Here is a 15,533-nt window from a genome sequence, read left to right on the forward strand (position 1 = left end):
GCCGGCAGTACTTGTACAAACAAAGCTAACAAAGTCAACTCAGAAGTAACATTTTATTAAAACACTCGAGGTTTATATATTGCTTCAGTACCTAAACAAAGCGCTTTCATATATTAGCAAAATGGATATATTTTGAACATGAGTACTTTTTTATTAATATTTTTAATTAACATAAGTACCTTTTTATTAAAATTGTCTTTAAATATTGTATTTGTATGAGTCATAATTTTTTATTTACCATAATTTTTAACCATAAACTGGTTCTTTAAAATTTTTTTACTCATTTAATATTATATTTATTGTCAACATGTGATGATATACCGTCTGTAGCTATCGAAGCAAAATAACATACTATTCGATACGATTGCTGTCTAAAATTGACCAAAAATAAATAAGAGAAAAGTAAATTTGGAGTTCTGGGTTCGCCGCCAATATTCCCATTTTTTTCAAACGATTAAAATAATAATTTCGTCACAATTTAAAGGCTCGATCTCGTATATATGAAATGGATTTTCGGTAACCCAAATATACTGCTTCTGCTTCATTTAACGGCTGGTAATGGCTGCTAATTTCACGTTTCCAAAACCCAAGTAATCAACTGAAATAATTCATAACTGACGAAGCTTTTACTAATACTACATACTATGTGAGACACCCTGTATATTGACCATTGAAATGGCCAATACTAAAATATGCATAGAAAGCATTTGCGATAGCATCCATCACTCCTGTTTGTTTGTATGTGTGCGCAGGTAAACACACCGGAGCGATCTTAAATCGCGATAGCCAAGCTAATTTATTGCTAAGGAGCTCATGGTGATTGTTGTCAAAACAGCTGATTGCTTTAGCTAAGTGGCAACAGCTTTAAAATGGCAACTTAATTTTACTTCACACATATAACAGGAAAGGGCGGTTAAATTAAGCGCGGTAAACAAATATATTATACTTGACATATTTGAAAGTACACAACTCTACTAATATGAAGAGTTTGATAATTTTTTTCCTGTCGCCATCCATTAATTTGCTTAGCTTGTGAGAACTATATTTTATTTTATTTATTTGTGATTTTCACAAATTTATTTAAAATTTTCTTGGAATCTACAGTTGTATTATTAATTCCACGAACTTTCAGACAAAAATTTGCGCTTTCAACAAGCGATTGCTGTACACGAATCCTTAATAATAGCTCACCTAAAGCCTTATGGTTAATTTTAAGGAGGTGAATATAATTCACTTCACTACTAAACAATTCGCTGTTCTAGTGTAATTCTAGCGCCACAATAAATTCGCATAGAAATCACTTTTATCTATTATATGTACAATATAATATAAGCTCGAAGTACAATATATTCGAAAAACTCAGTGAGAAACGAGAATTGAGACTTCTTCAAATAACTTTCGCATAGTTGTCAATGTGTGCCTATAGTATTTTAAAAGGGTTTTCTGTGTAACTTACCACCGTACACCACACATGTCAGATCCAGTTGACCGCCTTCCTCATACGGACCAGCTCGTGTATCGGATCTCCCATCTGAGTTACTCACAATCGCCGGTTGCTGCGGAGGTACTGAAATGGAAATAAAACAATTAGTTTTGAAGTGGCGAGATTATTAATTACATAAATGAACGTGTGAATGCGTTAAAAGGTAGCACAAAAACGCAAACAAAAACCAACTTTGAAACGGACGTGTTTAATTTTCTTTTGTGGTACATTTTTTCCAATTACCATTCATTTCATATTACTTTAAAATAACTAATTATGGTTTGGTTAAATTTTTTCAATTAGTAGTTGAAGAATCGGAAACAGTAAAGTAAATGAAAATATAAAAGAAAAATTGAGTATACAAATATGCAAAATTTTAATATATTTTCGCTTAATTTTCATTATTACCCTTCATATCAATGAATTATTTTTCAAGTGAAACTTACCGACTACTTCCAAATTAACATTACTATTTCTAGTTTGCGAGAGTTTGAAATCCACTCTGCAACGAAAATTCCCTGCATCTTTTTCCTGAAAGAAAGAGAGAAAGAGAAATTTTCAGAAAATAAATATAAATAGCAAATAGTCATTTGACGTGATATTTCTTAAAAATTATATTATATAACACATTTATTTATTATTTATTAAAATATATATATTAATAAAAATTAAATTTAACAAAAAAAATTATTTTTAAGCTAAGTCCGGAACCTGCCTAAATCTTTATTTCTTTATCTTCTTCGGTAGATTAAAGTTAGCAAAACTAGCCAGCAGGCCAGACCAGCTAATTCGATGATTATTTAATCCATGGCGATTATTCAATGATAATCAAACAACACGGTGAAAAGGCAGATAAAGCTGGAGAAACGATAACGTAAGCCTAAAAAATTATCTGTAAAGAGCGGTATGCCATATTGTAGGCTGCAATACTACAATTACAGTACTTTGTCTACCGATTTGCCTACATATAGTGTGTTGAGCAATAATTAATAGATATATCAGTATAATAGCAAAAAAACGATTTAAAAATTATCTTTTAATAAATGTTTTTAGTAACAGATTGTATTTACTTTTAAGCTTTAATATTATTATCGGTTGGCTTTCAGTGGCCTGATAACACTTTTGGATTGCTTTTATACTGAGCTTGTACGAGTAAAGTTGGCAATATTTGAAACTTTAAGCAAAGTTTTTATAAACTACATAAATGGTAAAACAATTTGCACATACCTTCAGAGGATTTATTATCAATTCAGCTGGCTCCTTATGCGTACGAAAGACGGCACGATCTTCCAGCACGTCCTCATCTCGCCAATGGGATGGCGTGCCTGCATGCGCACCACGTGTATCATAGCTGTAAATAAAGCAAATTTATATTATGTATATATATTGCATTTATAGAATATATATTGTATATGGAAGATTGCGAAGCTTTTGAACGCTTATGGTGCAACAATAACAGTTAGACTTGACACAGCCAATATTTGATCAAAGTTAACGATTAATAATTCGAAATTTATTGAACTGTTATTTGATTCATTTGAAAATCCAAAATTATACAACAACAGTATCGGCAAATTATCAAAAAAATTAAAAGTCTGCCACTTCGCTTTTCAAAGCTCTTCAGTTTTAATTAAAGACTTTTATTGATAATGCATTAAAATTATCCACAACGATTTCTCCGCTTTGCCAGCAAATTCGTATGTGGTTTAAAAATATTATACAACATAAAATAAAATACTATTGTATATGTTAATAGTGGAGTAAAAATTAATTAACTCACCTATAAATTGGAAGATTATTCTTATACCAAACGACCAGTAAAACTTTATCGTCTGGCAAACTGGAACCGACATCACACTTAATTTGCGCTGAAGTGTTGACCAGCACACGGAGGATCTCGCCATCTGCAAATAAGAAGAGAAAAGCGGTACGTAAAAGTTAATATTCGTATACAAATATACATTTTTGAAGGTGGTGAAAGCTTTCAATATTTATATACATTTTTATATTTATTTATATGTACGTACTGAGGCAACAGTATGCAGAACAAATACACACAAATATATGACTACATTAAGTGTTCAAAAATATCGATCCTTAAATGAAACTTCTCTTTATTTTAATTAAGTGTTGCAATATTAAAATCATAAATGAAGGTAAACAAGCCAGTTACCACTGCTGCCAATAAATTGATATGCCGGCACATGTTGCATACATAGGTCAAGCGTTAGGCAATGTAAAGCGCACACACTAACATAGATTTTTTTAAATTCAAAAATTCGGGCTACTGTCGAGCACAAGTTGCCTGCTTTTAACAAATAACTGTAATGTATCATATACTTGAACATACTCAATAGCATACAACTACATATTTTGCTAATTTTTTATAGGGAAGTAATTTTCTTAAAAATAGTTATCGCATTTCTTGTCTAAAGTTAGCTTAAAGATAAGTGACCAAAATAATTTTTTTAGTCGCGCACAAATGCCATAGCTGTGAGTTTCTTGCTGCTTACAAGGTAAGCAAAAATTTGTCGTTAAAATGACGTAATTTCATCTTATAGATTCCGGTAAGGTCATCGAATCAAATCATTATAACGTTAGGCTAATTTGAATGAAGTCACCACAAATACCTTAACTGGTAACACAACTAACTTATCGGTTAATTTTTGGTGTTTTTAGGCATTGATAAAATTTTGGAACAATTGCAGAGAGTGAGACATATCCGACCAATATTCGGTGAACTTAAACTAGAGGTTTGAACCATAGTAGCAGGACAAGGCGTTGTATTCTTCTGTACCAAAAATTGACTAGCAAATTCAGATGCAAAGCTGTCTTAGAAGTTATAGATGTCGATACTACAGCCATAAGCATTAGGCTACGCAGTCTTTAATTCACTAAGACATCTTTCTTACTTCTGTTGCGACAGTAAAAGTCACTCTTCTCTACTAACACGATAGAAAAAATTCCTCTAGGTCACATGGTATATTATACTTTTTCAAATGTTTTGCATATTTAACGAAACTGATATCAGAAATTTTTAGGCATACCAGAAATTAAACAATTTTCAACTATTACAACAACAACCACAAATCGATATATTTGTCCCAGCTGTAATAAGCGCATATAATATTTCCAGTCTCTCCCTGCCCATTCTATTCTAGTGCTCAGCCAATTTAATTATTTAGCATAATCTGATAATGAGAGCAAGGTTGACAGTTTTGCTGAACAATTGAGTAGATGTTTGACTGACATACCGCTAACCTAAAAACGGGACGCCTTTTAATATTCTAGTTTTATAATAAAAACTAAGGACTCAGATCTCTTACGAGAGAAGTTTTTGCTAATTCTCACATACTAGCTTACACTTTTGGCCTGCATTTGGTATATTTTAATTCTATTAATTATTTCTATAAAAACAAACTTTCCCTCACACCGTTTTCTTCTTGATTATTTTTACGTCGCTTATATGCTTAAGGCACTCGTTTCCCCAATACCCGTTGGCCACGACTCTAGCTGCTTACCTGTCTGTCATTCAATTAAGCTGCCAAGATAGGCAGTGAAGCAAGCAATTTTCGCGCTGGCATTCGAGTGGCATAATGTCAGAAAAAGAAAATAATCGGCCAACATAAAATGTGAATGGAATAGAAGACAACACGAATATAATTAATTAGCTCTAACTGTCAAAATGAGCAAATAAATGGTCTAACGGAGAAAACAGCAGAAAAGTAAAAAACAAAAAACAAAAAATATTTGCTGTGCAACTAAAAGTCAGCTACCAGACGACAGCAGTGGCGCTAGCCATCACTTAGCGTACTCCCCCAACATCGTTCTCTATCCTCTTTCCAGTCAGTTCTTTGAGTGGTTGAATGGTTAAGCAGCGCATTTAATACCGAGTCAAGGCAGAACTTTTACCCCGCTGCTGCTAACATCCACACTCCCACGCTCTTTAACCTCACCTACTCAGTACACGTACATAACCGAATAAACTGAATTATTATATTAGACAGCTAAGCAAAATGTTCCAGCATTTAAACGCGCCTGACGATAGGCTATATTCTGTTAAATGCGCGCGAAATTGCCGTGGCCGTGAAGTGGCAGGCGCGTCAGTCGCTTTCAGTCAGCTCGTTATATGGGCATTGAAAAGGGGTCGAGTGCGTCTTTCGCAGGTGATTGGTATTAATTTGCTTGACATTTACTTAATTTTTGTAAACTTTTATGAAATGTTGAAAGTTTTTGTGTACCTACTAGCCAACTTGTGTGGACATATTACATAATTATTATAACACGCCATTTTACTAATATGTACGTCTGGTTGCTTACAAAAGTTTTGTCTCGTATTAGATGAGTGACAAAACTTAAGAAGTTGTTAAAGGTAAATAAAGCGGTTAGAGTGGCATGTAGCAGAAAATCGTGTTATGTTCAAATTTCATGTCAAGAGAAGTTATGAAGAAATTAATATTTATTTTAATGCTGTTCACAAAAAGGCTCTTGATGTATTCACGAAAAAGTTTGCGAAATTGATGGCACAGAATTAAAAAATAAACTTTACTATGTGCCTTAAGCCATCGACAGTAAATTCTTCATTTAATGTCAACTTTTGATAGGGTTAGTCAGCTCGAACGAATTCATGTCATTCTCTGTTCATTAACCTGTTCGAAGCTATAGGTTTCTTTATACAACCCTTTTCGTAATGCGAAGAATATATTCGTGGGTAAATTGCCAGCTCTTAATAGGCTAGCAATCCCTGTCCAAATCTCAGCAGAGCAAAAATATTCAATTAATAGAAAAATTTTTGCAAAAAATTATTGGGGAATGCACAGTCTATATAAAAAGTTCAAGTAAATTTCTTAAAGTTAATTATATTCAAGACTCCCTCCACAAGTGTTTTACCAAATATCTCGTAAAAGAAAATGCCCTGCGTAATTAGTGTTGGTTTGTGTTAATTAGGCAGAAGTAATGATTTGTATACCCCAAACAGGGTATATAAAGTTTTCCATAAAGTTTATAACACCCAGAGAAAACGTCGGAGACCCTATAATATATATACATAAATGATCAGCATGATGAGCTGAGTCGATTTAACCATATCGGTCTGTTTTTATATTCGCGAACTTATCCCTCAGTTTTTGTGGTATTAACCTGAAAACTTCTCATTTGTCGTAATCGCTGATATCGGCACATATCTGCCATACAAACTGAAATCGATCATTTACGTAATTTTATAAGCTTTTATAAAATAATAAAAGTTTTTGGGTACCTTAAAGGTGATAATGTGCCGAAATATGGTCTGATAGTTAATTTTATTTTTTTTTTATTTAATTAATATTATTTTATCTTATTTCATGGTTTTTTATTGTATTCTTATTTTATTTTTATATTATTTTACTTTTTTTGTATATGTTTTATTTTTATTTGTTTTTTATTTGATTTATATTTTATTTTTATTTGATTCATATTTTTTTAATTTTATTTTATTTTTTTTTATTTTATTTAATATTACTTTATTTTATTTATTTTTTAATTAAATCAAATTTTATTTAATTATATGTTATTTTATTTTTATATTATTTTATTGTTTTTTTTCATATATTTTATTTTTGTTTTATTTTATTTTTATTTGATTTAAATTTTATTTTATTTAGTTTATTTTTTTATTTTATTATACTTTATTTTATTTTATTTTATTTTATATTATTTTATTTTATTTTATATTATATATTTTTTTTATTTTATTATATTTTATATTATTTATTTTGTATTTGATTTTACTTTTGGTTTGATTTACCTCATTGAGGAACACAACTATTGTGACGGCCTAAAAAAATGGCAAATTGGCAAAATTGGGAATAGGAGTATAAAAAAACTACTGAAATTATTGTTTAAAAACTAGGTCTACCACTACTGCAGTGATTGTGATAGTTTTTGTAGTTAAAACCCTAAAAACTTTTGACTAAAAGATATTGCTTGTATGAACGATTAAGAAAGAAATTAAATTTCACCCAAAATTTTAGTGTTTTTGGCCTAACAAATTTTTAATTTTTGATTAGAACAAAAAACAAATATATCATTGTACGAAGAACTATGTAAATAATATGCAGAATATTTGTGTGTATTTAACACTAAGTCTGCCCTTAATTTTTTTATGACTGATTGTCGAGGTTTCTGGGCGCAGCTTTTCCTACAGGGTACCCAAAATGAACGCAAATATTCGTTGACATATATAAATAAAGCAAAGAATTGCCATATGGTTATATATTGCTACACCTGAGCCTTTTCGTTCGCGCACTGAAGTACTGTACGCTGCATTGTGCCAATGTTGCAACTAGCAGTCATGCTATTGCCACTACGTTGCTTTCAACTGCCAAGCAACTCTGCCACAGTGCAACTATTTGGATAAGCTATAACACAGATTTGCTGAAGCGCGCAAAGCGAAATGTTGCCAATACTTATATAGGTATATATGCGATTGCAAAGAGGATGCACAGGTGAGCTGCTTCTCGTAAACAACATCCTTTAAGCACACAACTCTCAGCCACACTCTACTTGCCGCCTTACAGTAAGCTGCTATTGTTTCTGGTGGCAATAAAACAGCGCAAAATTTATTTATCGTCAGCCAAAGTGTTGCGTTGCAAAGGTGCACAGCTTGCCAAGCCAACAACACTACTACAGGCAAATCAGAGTGTATCAACCAAGCACACATGGTGAAACAACAACAAATGCAGCTATTATTGTTTTGCTGCACGTTTCATCCATTCATTTTACTACTGCAATCGCTAATGCAATGCCAGAGTGTTGTGCCGCAATTGTTGTTGCATTGTCTTCCCCATGCGCCACTTTGCACACAAGCTGCTTATTGACATACACACATACACATACCAAACGGCACCCGTTGGACTGGCAAGTGTGTATGCGCCTACGTGTACACGGTGCTGATTGCCTCATTCCTTGCCATCGTAAATCAGTGTTAAGTGTACAAGAAACACAAATCAATTTTAATGAAAAAATCACTTTGCCTGGCATCAAGTTGTGATCCTAAATTGATTTTGTAATTAATCTGCTCGCTTGCTTGCATGTGGGTATGGACTTTTGTATGTGCATTAGTGTTTGTATTCCTCTAAAAATGTGTTTATAAGTCATTATTAGCGTCCTTTCAAAAATGTTAAGTCCATCATATGGTTCAATAAGCAACATCCATCACAGTGTTAAGGATATTACTCAGAAAGTGTGTTCCTATTGACGCTGTTTACACATCATGTTACAAGTTTGCGGAGACTATCAACATATGATGAACACTGAAACCGACACAAGTCTTATGAATGTATTCAACGTGCCAATTTAGAGATGTGCTGCTTTGGAAAGATAGTCAGCAGCTGTTGTCCATAACAAAATTCAATCAACTACAACATACAGTATTTGCTGAGGTTAAAAGCACTTACATCACAATAGAGAGGTGAAAAGTATAAGCAACATCCTTTTGTCTATTGATGTTAACAGCAATAGGAAGTTTTGGGTTCAGATTACCAATAATTTGCTGGAGGCTTGCTAGAGGCTTGAACAGTTTTCTTTTGATTCGGGCAATTTTTGGTCATCGTGCAAAGTTTTATACCGATATATCAATTGGTGCTTTATTTGTATACTAGAATGTGAAAAAATCAAATGGAATTTAAAATTGTGTTATATGGAAAGTAGGCGTGGTTGTGATCCGATTTCCTCCATTTTCGCACTATAACATTGGTATGTTAGATAATGAATTTGATTGAAATCGGTCGAGCAGATCCCGAGATATGTGATTTCACCTAAAAGTGGGCGGTACCACGTCCACCTTCCAATTAATTATCGTAAGGACGATGGACAGACAAACATCCGAATTTCAACTTGTCTCGTCATTGTGATCATTTATATATATATTAGGGTGGAGCGAAAAGCGGGTAAAATTTATAGATTATAAAAAAATAAAATTTTTGTAAAAAAAATTTTTTTTAACATTTAGAGGCTGCTCACTCACTTTTAAAGTAAATTTCGAGTTAAAATTTGTATTTCGTAAAAAAAATTTGATAAGTGTTCTAGAAGCTGTGGAGAGTTTTGCCACAGTCAAATGCGGTTTGTACAAATTTTTATTGAATTACATTGCCCTTCAATGTATAAAAATCACAACATTTCCTGAAAAAATAAAATGTTTTTGCGCTAAAAGAAAACCAACTTGGGAAATATTGGACACCTTAATTTACATAAATACATGTCTGTGTTTTCACTTACTTTTTTTTTCTTGGCCTATGAAAGTTTATGGTTTGCGGTCTGTACGAAAATTCAATTTCCGGCAGCCCCTAGCAGTATGCAACAGCCAACTACCTGAACTGCGCACAGGACTCCGGAGAAATCCTATATTTGCTAGCAAATATATCACATAGTTAACGCTATTACACACAAACAACCTTAAATAAGTGCAGGCATAGTTATACACACATCTAGATCTATTACAAAGCCCTTAGTACATTATTGTAGGTGAGAAAATTGAAATTAATGTTGAAGTAAATGCGTTGTAATTATATTTTTAATGTTCAACAAAGCACGTGACATGAGAGTAAAAATCTGCAAATAAGAGCAAATAAGAAGCAAAGCAAATGGTAGAGAATGTGGCATTAAAAAGAAACTCTTGCAAAGAGTTGACAATTAAAAAGCGACATGACAATAGTAGAAAAAGTTGTAGCTGTAACAAGCATAAATGTGTATATGTATGTAGCTTGTACGTGTGCATAGCGCCAGGGAGTTAAAATAAAGGGTACATACAAGTATGTAGATGTACTTATATATATATATATATATATCTGGATGTATGGTATGTAAGTGCTACACGAAGTCTTCCGGTGGCCATATGTGTAGGTGTGTTGCTTCTGCGGTTTGTTTACAACTCATTGCAAAATAATATATCAATGTGTGTGTGTGTGTGTAAGTGCGAAAGTGTAGTTTGGTGTGCTGTATATCTCAGCTTTTTCACTTGACACGCTGTTACCATCTTCGTGTCGCGCTGCTGCCTGTCAGTTTTTGTTGTTTTGTTGATCTGAGCGCTGGAGGTTTATGCGCGCTTGTTTGCTTTTATATGTGTGTAGGTGTTTATGTGCATTGCAAAGTTGTGGTAATTAGATTAATTAGCCAGATGTTGAATGCTTGTCGTTTACGTACGGTTTGTTGTGTTATTATAACCCTACACCGCATTTTTGTATACCAAAAACAGTATAAAACCTACTGACCCTTCTATTACGCAGGGAGTGTGTGTATGTAGTTAGTAATAAAACTGTAAATGAAATGTAATTGAATTAGTTTGCCGGTTTTGCATTGAATATACCATAACATTTAATCAAATGTTCGTATGTATACACTCATACATGTGTACATAGTCGGTTTGTATCTTTTTTTTTTGCTTTAATGTTGCTTAATTTTGTGAAAGCGTTGTAATCAAATTAATGGTTACTATCGCTATAACCGTTATGTGAGTAATTCATTTGAAATAGTTACTTTGATAAAGTTTAGATTAAATTTTGAATTTATATTTAAAGCTTAAATGTTTTTGAATTTTTCCTTACTATCTAAAACATAGATAAATTAAATTAATTTAAATTAATTCATATGTACATTTCAATGCTTGGCGAAATGATCCTCAAATCTACACGAATGCACAAAGTAAGTGATTATCGTACTTGCAGTGGTACAACAGCCTGTTGTCGGTCAAAGCGGTGCAGTTATTATTGTCTTCAGCAGGAAAATTAGTATTCAAACATTTTAGATTCGACAACAACTCTTTAGTCAAAAAGTTATTTTACAATATAAAAAACCTTATTGCTATCAGATCAAGTCAAATAGTGATTGTTTTTCAGCAACAGAAACGGCTCTGGAGCTCTGGTAGCCAAACTCTAAAGTATAAAGTCTACCAACAAGAACGACATGATGTTAAAATGGAATAAAACATTAAATTTTAATCAAAATGGGTTCTGTTTTTTTTTCTTTTTTTTTTTTGTGTTGTTATGCAGATAATTTTATGTTGTCTTTTCTGTTATGGTTTGAACAAAATGTCGCCCAAATAGCCACCACAGCTCCGTTTGCATATTTCCTGAATGTTGTCTTCGAGCTCTTCGACGTTGCTATGTAAACCTTTGATTAACATACCGCCAGAGAAAATAATCTAAAACCGTTAAATCGCACAAACTTGGTGGCCATTTGACTGGGCTATTTCTCGAAATTTCCGCGTGAATCAGTCATATGTTTAGAACACAAGGATAAACGTTAATTTCGGCTGCATCGAAGTGTATGTCTAAATCTGCAAACGCAATTAGATAGCGCTTTTCTAGCTCTATCTATCCACATTATTGTAAATAATCAAGCCTTAAGTTGAATTAAGGTGACTTAGTAAGAAAAAAATATATTTTATGAAGATCTTTATCCCGATTTTGATCTGTGCAAGTTTCGTGAAGATATCTTGTCAAATAAAAAAGTTTCCATACAAATACTAAAATTTTGACGGTATCGAAAAATAAGCAGCTTCCAAAAAAAAAAACGACATAGATCAATATTTGAAAAACTAAGGGATTAGTTCGCTTCGCTTTTGTCGGATGATATGAAATTTTATGGATCTCTGAAATATATTTAAGATTAAGGTAGAGTAGTAAGTCTCCTACAAGACTATGAGCTTTGCAATTTAAAATGAGTTTTTTCATTGAATTATAAAATATGTAATGAATAAAAAATTTTGGCTTAAAGTAATAAAACTTCAACCGTTTAAATCTTTTAAATAGTTAGGTTTACGAAATAATCGTTAGTGAACATTTTGTAGAACATTGAATTTAATACAAATTCTATGAAACGAGATATTAAGTGGTTGGAAGCGAGATTTGAATCTTTGTATCCGATAACTAGAAACAAAAGATAACTATAAGGCAGAGGACCTTCTTGTTACAATTAAAAGCTCATACTCGGAGAGGTAGGTAGTACCAAGTACCAAGCGAAAAAAAACATTCGTTTTTTCTCACCCACCCTAATATATGTATCGGATTTTCCAATAGCGATGATATAATTTCTAAGTGTCTTTTCGACTATTTTTGATACGTCATGATGATTATTTTTTTTCGTTGTATTTAATAATGCTTACAATTTTATCATGGAAAGGTAAACACAAAAACAACGTGCAACCACCGCATTTTTGAGAAAAGTTTGAATATTTGATAATTTCAAGAAATTGTGACATCGAATGGCCCCCAAGAAAATGTGATTTAACACCATTCGACAACTTCTTGTGAGGTTATTTGTAGTCATTCGTCTTTAGCAATAAACTACGACTTGATTTAGTGGAAAAAGTACTTGAAAATTAGGTTAATCGAATTCGTTATGTACAGAACCTAATTGTATCAATTGTACTTCACACTAAATAAAAAACATTTCAATTTTCTTAACATTTAGTGTGTGTTTTTTTTTTTCTTTTTAAACATATCACTCATATTGGAAAACCATTTACATATGTAAAATATATATATATCAGCAAAGTGCTGAGCAAAGGAAATTGTGTTTTTAAACAAATCTCACATGCAGCCAGCGAGTTTTTTACATACAAACAATTTCAATTTAAAATATTTGCGCGCCGGCAAGGTCGCTTATTTATTACAGTCAATAGATTTTTGTTTTTGTACATGCAGTTGACTCACGCAACACTTTGTTGAATTTAAAATACTATTTTGAATGCAAATGCATTCATACAGATTTGACACCTACGATGAAATTGTTTTCATGAATATTTTAAATTGCGTGAACGAAATGAAAGTTCCAAACAAATGACGAATACTGAAAAGCGCAGATGGCAGCAAATTTTTGATAACAAACAGCAAACAAACATACTCACAATTACGTCATATATACATCATATATAACTAAAAATACACACACACTCGCTTATATGTGTGGCTGTGTGTGTGTGAAGGACAGAGCGTGGGCATTGTGGCGTTTTGATATCAAAGGACACAATAACTATTTGTACATACTATATAAATACATATATACATATATTATTATATAATATGAGTTACCAATAGGTGACAACACTGGTGGCGCGCTGTCATGTGACGCAGTACAAATATATTTATTTAAATGTGTTTGCGCATTCGCGGGTTGTTGTTATTATTGATGAGGTTTCATGTGAAAAATACGCGCATGAGTGCAGCGTAACTTTTTTATATTTTTTATGATGGGAAGCTATTTCTTTTGTGGCACTTGATAAATGCTTTTTTATATAGGCCATTGACTTTTATACAAAAATAGTAATTTCGTTTGACTATTTTCAATAACGTGAAAATGAAGTTAAGATTTTTTCATCAACTGTGACTTTCACGTGTGTAAATAAAAGCGAAAATATATTTGTGTGTGTGCGTCTTTGTGCTTAAACTGTTTCACACTTTTTATTAATTCTTCAATCGAATATAATTTATTGTTGCATATATAATAGGGTAGTCCTGCGGTACTCCTGGCTTGCTTATACTCCCATGAGCTATTTTAAACGATACTGCTTTTCACATTTACATTTCGAAACTATTTTGACACAAAAGTGTATCGAAAAACCAAATTTTTAAAAAATAATTTTCATAGGTTTGAATTACCACCCACATAACAATAATTGGTTTAGCTTATAAGCGGAATTTGAACGAACGCAATGTTAGTACCGTGATTGAGTTTGCTGTGCACCTTTTGTTTTATAAATGAGTGTTAATCGATATAAAAAGCTCATTTGGAATAGTTTACACACATACTTAAAAAAATGTATAGGAAAGCTCTTAAAAAGAGGTCCTTGTATTAGAAGAAATAGTGAAACTGAAATTCATAAAAATAAACCTGAAAAAAAACACATTCTTCTACATGACGGTATTGTTCACAACAGCTTTGCTAATTCGTTAGTCGTTAAGCTTAACATGTTCGGTTTGAATAACCCTAATTATTCCTTCATGGAGAATTAAAGAGATAGAAAAGTTAGTTCGCATATTTCTGTTGGATCGCGGCAGTATGAGTATAATGCACAATAAACATTCGAAGCCTGGCTCGAGACTATCTAAGGTATTGGTTTTTCTAGAACGTGCGAGAAAGACAAATATATTTATACTAGAAAACGCGCTTTATTTACGTTTTGAAAAAATATCTACTATTCTTTATTACTAAAACGATTTACATTAGCAGTCTTAGAAACAAGAAAGAACGTTAACTTCTGCTTCATTGAAGCTATAATACCCTTCACAGTTGAATTTATTTTTCAAAATGTATGTGTTATTCTATATAAATGCGTTTTAGAGATTTTTCAAATGTCTGACATCATTACTTTGCATAAAGTAGATAGGCTCGATTTTTTCTAATTTTTAGTTGTGATAGAGATGGTGAAGATTCTGGCAGTTAGGAATAATTTCTATGATAGCTTTTCAATAGACAACAAATCTTCTTAAACAGCTTTTTCAATATCTGCCTCTAAGGCTTAATAAGTAAGCACAACGACTTTATATTTGGCTGTCGCCTTTTCATACTGACGAGATCACGTGCCGTCCAAGTGCAATTAGCAGCAACAAACAACTCTCACTGATACTTCTTCAACGCTTCACATTATTCAAAATGAAAATACAAACAGCATTTTATTCTTAAAAATTAATGAAACTGGATTCAAAAATACTTTCTCCCGACGGTTTAATATTTATATATTTTACTTAAGATATTGCTTCAATTTAAGAAGTGTGCCAGCAATTCGCTTCAACTGCCACTTTTAAGCTTTCATCAAACAGTGGTTGTTTTTCAACCTTCTTCTCCCTTACAATCAGCAACCAGTCTAGACCACTGCCAGTTGGTCGGTTCAGTAAAAGCGTAAAAAACACAGAGTCATCAAATATAACATAAGTACGAGTATACGGGCACACAAAGGTCTACAGCTCTTCATCTCCACCAGCACCTGCAAAACGATGGCGCATTCTCAGCTCCGAATCAACAACAGCACTCATGGTTTATTTGTAAATTTTTCATAAAATAATCAACCAACGAC

General features: G+C 32.4%; 1 protein-coding gene across 1 annotated transcript in view; it reads right to left on the reverse strand.

The window, feature by feature from the left end:
* Positions 1-15,533, reverse strand: part of side-VI (sidestep VI) — a 201,664-nt gene that overhangs the window by 62,520 nt on the left and 123,611 nt on the right. Inside the window, exons 3-6 of the mRNA XM_036378077.2 lie at positions 3,264-3,387; positions 2,711-2,834; positions 1,930-2,014; positions 1,457-1,567 (exon numbers count right to left, since the gene is read on the reverse strand). Of these exons, the coding sequence (XP_036233970.2) occupies positions 1,457-1,567; positions 1,930-2,014; positions 2,711-2,834; positions 3,264-3,387 (444 nt within the window). The remainder of the gene's footprint in view (positions 1-1,456; positions 1,568-1,929; positions 2,015-2,710; positions 2,835-3,263; positions 3,388-15,533) is intronic.

Source organism: Bactrocera oleae, chromosome 2 (assembly GCF_042242935.1).
Source record: "Bactrocera oleae isolate idBacOlea1 chromosome 2, idBacOlea1, whole genome shotgun sequence".
Lineage (NCBI taxonomy): Eukaryota > Metazoa > Arthropoda > Insecta > Diptera > Tephritidae > Bactrocera > Bactrocera oleae.